Genomic DNA, 4,254 nt, shown 5'->3' with positions numbered 1-4,254 from the left:
AGGGGAGGAGGCTGAAGAGGCAAGAAATGAAGAAGAATGCCATGGTGTGTTCTGTTTGCAGCCACAGGTGTTTGTCTCCCCGCGGCAGCTTGTTAGGGACTTGGGGAAAGGTCTCTGTGGGAAACGCAGGTTCCAGATTCTCTGTTGGCAGTGCCAGGGGTGGTTCGTGAGGAGGCCGAGTGGCTTCCCTGCTAGAAGCACAGCGTGTGCTAAGTGACATTTCAAGTTAATGAGGATGAGTTTCAGCTTAACTCCTAGCCTTTGTCGTGGCTCTTCCCGTTCATACTTATGCTGTGATGAATTCTCAGCCCCTCTTGTCTCCTGAAACTAATTCGGAGCATTTCCATGTGTAATTCATTGGTACAATCTTTCTGTTGTTTGGGGGCCTCTTTCTTCTGCTTGAGAATTGGAGTGCTATCTCCAGCAGACTAGTAAGACTGACTGAAAGCACAACAAACTTAGGCATTCAGCATAAACTTGCACTGAATGTAATCATAGTAAAGAGGTTTAATGGTAGTCTGAGATATCTTAATCTTTTTGTGAATAAATAATAGCACTGGTGCAACAGAGATTAAATTTGTTAAGCACTTGCTGCAGCAGTACTTCGGAGCTTGGGGAACTATAGTCAAAATCAAGCATCATCGTTTTTTTAGGGCACTCGGTTGTCAATGAGTGAATACCCTGTATGGTGTGTTGTTGGTAAAAGGAGAAGAGTACCCGTATAGTGTGTTCTAATGACATAAACTAGTGACAGTTACTTTGTGGTAGGGTACAATATCTTAGTCTAGCTATTTTTCCATAAGGATAAAATCCCTTGGTATGTTTGCCTTCTAAAGAGCTGGAACGCCCTGTTAGACTGCGATTCTCAGGTCTTTGGATGCCATGCACAGAATCTTGTCTTTTTATGATAGAGTAACGTCAAATCTCAACACTAGAGGTAAGTATCTGATACTACTCTCAAAGTTTCAGCCAAGAAAAATAGTGGTCTAGTACAAGTTTACTGAGTGATAATCAGATAATAGGAGTGAATTCTTTAGCAGTGTCACTTCTTAAGTGCTGTGTTTTGCTGTGTGAACTGTCTATGGAAATGCATACAACTTAATTTTTATTTTCAAAGGTATGTTTCCACTGTAGAGAACCTGGCCATGGTGTTGCTGATTGTCCTGCAGTACTTGAAAGTCAAGATATGGGTACAGGAATCTGTTACCGATGTGGATCCACAGAGCACGACATCAGCAAATGCAAAGCAAAGATAGATCCAGCAATTGGTATGTCTCAGAAATATGTGGGGTTTTTGAGATACTTTGGGTTTGGGTTTTTTGGTTGTTTTTTTTTTTTTAACTACTGACATGCAATCTTCGTGTTTTAGTAACTTTACTGTTCTCAGGAGATAGGTTAGTATAAAAATGAACCTATCAGTGTAAGAGTATAGTGTTTGTAGTATAGTAAAACACTGTCATTGTAGTGTCTGGACTTTACAAAATTTTTAATGTGGATCATAAACTGTATGGGATTTTGCAGGGCCATTTCCATATGCAAAATGTTTCATCTGTGGTGAGATGGGGCATCTGTCAAGGTCATGTCCAGATAATCCCAAAGGTTTATATGCTGAAGGTGAGTGTACTGATCTAAAACCAAAACACGTTTTTCATATTTAGCTGATGTGGAACAAGGTAACATTGTAAGTGAATGAGGATGTGGCTAAAAGGAATATCTGCCTATCTTTACTCTTGGTAAAAGCTGATTGGTCCTGGGGAATGCAGTGTTAATATTGATTATCTAGGGATTTCTGGTTTAATTGTAAGCTTAAGTTCTCATACTCTTTTAAGTATGAGAACTTACTTGTGCTTGCAATACCAAGAGGCACACAAAGAAACAAAATCATAATAGGCTGTATGTGTGTAGTCAGTGTGTATTTAAATGTACATATACCAAAGAATGTGTTAAAAACATACCGTCATGCTATAGTTTAAGATTCTGGGAGGTGTTTGCTCAAAACAATGGCTCTATCTAGAAAGAGGACATCTTCAGTTTAAGTGACTTTAATGAGAAATGTGATCTAAGTGTGGATTTCACTCAGATTCTGCTCTGCCTGGTTTCTTTGTTGGCACTAAAACAAAGCATTCTGTCTCCCAGTACAAACTTGAGGCCTGGCAAACTCAAAAGAGTGATCTTACAGTGCAGTCACTTTACTTTCAATGTTTGGTTTATATCTATGAAACATAAAATTACTTTTATAGACTTTATAGATTTTGTATTTCATATTTCAGCAGTTGGAGTATTTCAGCAGAATTCATACTCAAAATGAAAGCTTCAACAAATCAGAAATAGTCAGTATGTGGTGCTTTACAGTGCAGTTTGATTGCAGACAGCTCTGTCTGTCAGAGGCACAGACAAAGGAAGCTGTGTTTTCAGGCTTCCAAAGCTGGCTGTGTATCTGCTCCATGATGTTATGTTGCCAAGGAGCACAGACCTGTCCATAAGGACATTGCCATATCTTCTTTGCAGGTTGTGACTACAGATAAGTAGATTTTTTCAATACACATACAAGAGCAAAACAATGTAGGAGGCATGTTCTTTGTGTTTGGGTATTCTTGTTGTCTGTTATTAGTTTTTTATCCCCAGATGAATAACAACTTTCTCTCTTAACAGGTGGTGGCTGCAAACTTTGTGGTTCTGTGGAGCACTTCCGAAAAGACTGTCCAGTAAAACAGAATGGAGGTGAGATGCAGGGGAGTGTACAGAACAGAGTCTGAGTGCACAGCTGAGTACATTTATCTACTGCTTTTGCTGCCTTCAGTCAGGAGAAGATGGGTTTGAGAGGAGAACTTGCAAAAAGCAGAGGTGATCTTCCTTTGGGATGAGTGCTTCTGTTGAGGGGTATGTGGAGGCATTAAGCATTAAGTTGAAATGCATGACTCGAACTTTCTGTGATAAAAACAGCCAGCTTGTAGGTTTCTGAAGATAATATGGTAGAAGATAATTCTGAAGATAAGTGCAATGTGTACTTGTTAGCCAGCATTTTTGCTGCTGTTCATAACTTAGCAGCTGTAGAACAAAACTGCTTCTGATGATTTCTGTGTGAAGTGGTAGAATTGACTATAGCGTCAGTTGCAGGGTGTTGGGACTGGCAGCCTGCAGAAGCTGTGTGTGCAGGCAAGTGTTCAAGTCACTCAAGACAGGAGAGAAGGAGGAGGTAGGAGATCTGTCCAGCTGGATTCACCAGGTTGGACAGAGCCTTGTGTGATACAGTCTAGTGTGAGGCGTCCCTACCCATGCAGGGGGGTTGGAACTAGATGATCTTAAGTTCCTTTCCAACCCAAACCATTCTGTGATTCCATGATTCTACCTGTGGGTGGAAAAAATACATTATAAACGAAAAAAAAAATGTTAAGGCAAGAGCATCAAACAAGTGTTTGAAGAATGATTCTGTTACTGAAGTGCTGACACATTCGTGCATTTTTATTCTGTGTCTGCATGGCTTATAGAACCTTGGGGTTAATAATATGCTACTTTTGTGGAATTTATTTAAGATATTTATGTTGGCAATAGAGGCCTATGCTTCAGCCATTTTTTTATCTGATCCACATTTTTGCCTGCTTTTTCTTGAGAAGCTTTATGTCCATAATGAAGACTGACAGCTGCTGTTTAATTTCCCAAGGGACATCTTTGTCTTTATCCTGATGTTTCAAAACTAGTTAAAAATAGTTGAATTAGTTGAAACTGCAACACCATTGGTAAGAGTTTTAATATTCTTTGAAATCAGTTTGCATCATGCAAAGTACTTTTAGACTACAGGAGGATAGCTGGTAGCTGTCAGGTTTAGCCACTATGGCTTGTGGTTTCTTTGGGTGGACCTATCCGTGGACCTGGACAGGCTGGAGAGGTACGCCAGTGTGAATGTCATGAATTTCATCTAAGCCAAGTGCAAAGTCCTGCACATGGGTCTGGGCAATCCCAAGCACAAAGACAGACTGGGGCAGGCTTGATGGAGAAGCCCTGGGGAGAAGAACTGGGAGTTTTGGGTGACAGAAGCTCCCCATGACCCAGCTTCAGTATGCTCTTGAGCCCAGAAACCCCCTGTGTGCTGGGCTGCACCCCCAGAGCGTGAGCAGCAGGTTGAGGGAGGGGATTCTCCCCCTCTGCTGTGCTCTGGGGAAACCCCCCCTGCAGTCCTGATCCAGCTCTGGGGCAACAACACAAGAGGGACATGGAGCTGTTGGAGCGAGTCCAGAGGAGGCCACAGAGATGCTG

The 4,254-nt window shown here is 41.4% G+C and overlaps 1 protein-coding gene across 1 annotated transcript in view; it reads left to right on the top strand.

The window, feature by feature from the left end:
- Positions 1–8: 8 nt before the first annotated feature.
- The window catches only part of ZCCHC9 (zinc finger, CCHC domain containing 9), a gene marked incomplete at its 5' end in the record, with an annotated part of 5,529 nt that continues 1,283 nt past the window's right edge, over positions 9–4,254 (top strand). The window contains 4 exons of the mRNA XM_010014304.1: positions 9–44; positions 1,118–1,268; positions 1,522–1,614; positions 2,653–2,721. Coding sequence (XP_010012606.1) covers positions 9–44; positions 1,118–1,268; positions 1,522–1,614; positions 2,653–2,721 — 349 coding nt within the window. The remainder of the gene's footprint in view (positions 45–1,117; positions 1,269–1,521; positions 1,615–2,652; positions 2,722–4,254) is intronic.

Source organism: Nestor notabilis, unplaced genomic scaffold, assembly GCF_000696875.1.
Source record: "Nestor notabilis isolate BGI_N333 unplaced genomic scaffold, ASM69687v1 scaffold11405, whole genome shotgun sequence".
NCBI lineage: Eukaryota > Metazoa > Chordata > Aves > Psittaciformes > Psittacidae > Nestor > Nestor notabilis.
Note: the sequence above shows the minus strand (reverse complement) of the source record. Positions and strands in the feature narration are given on the sequence as shown.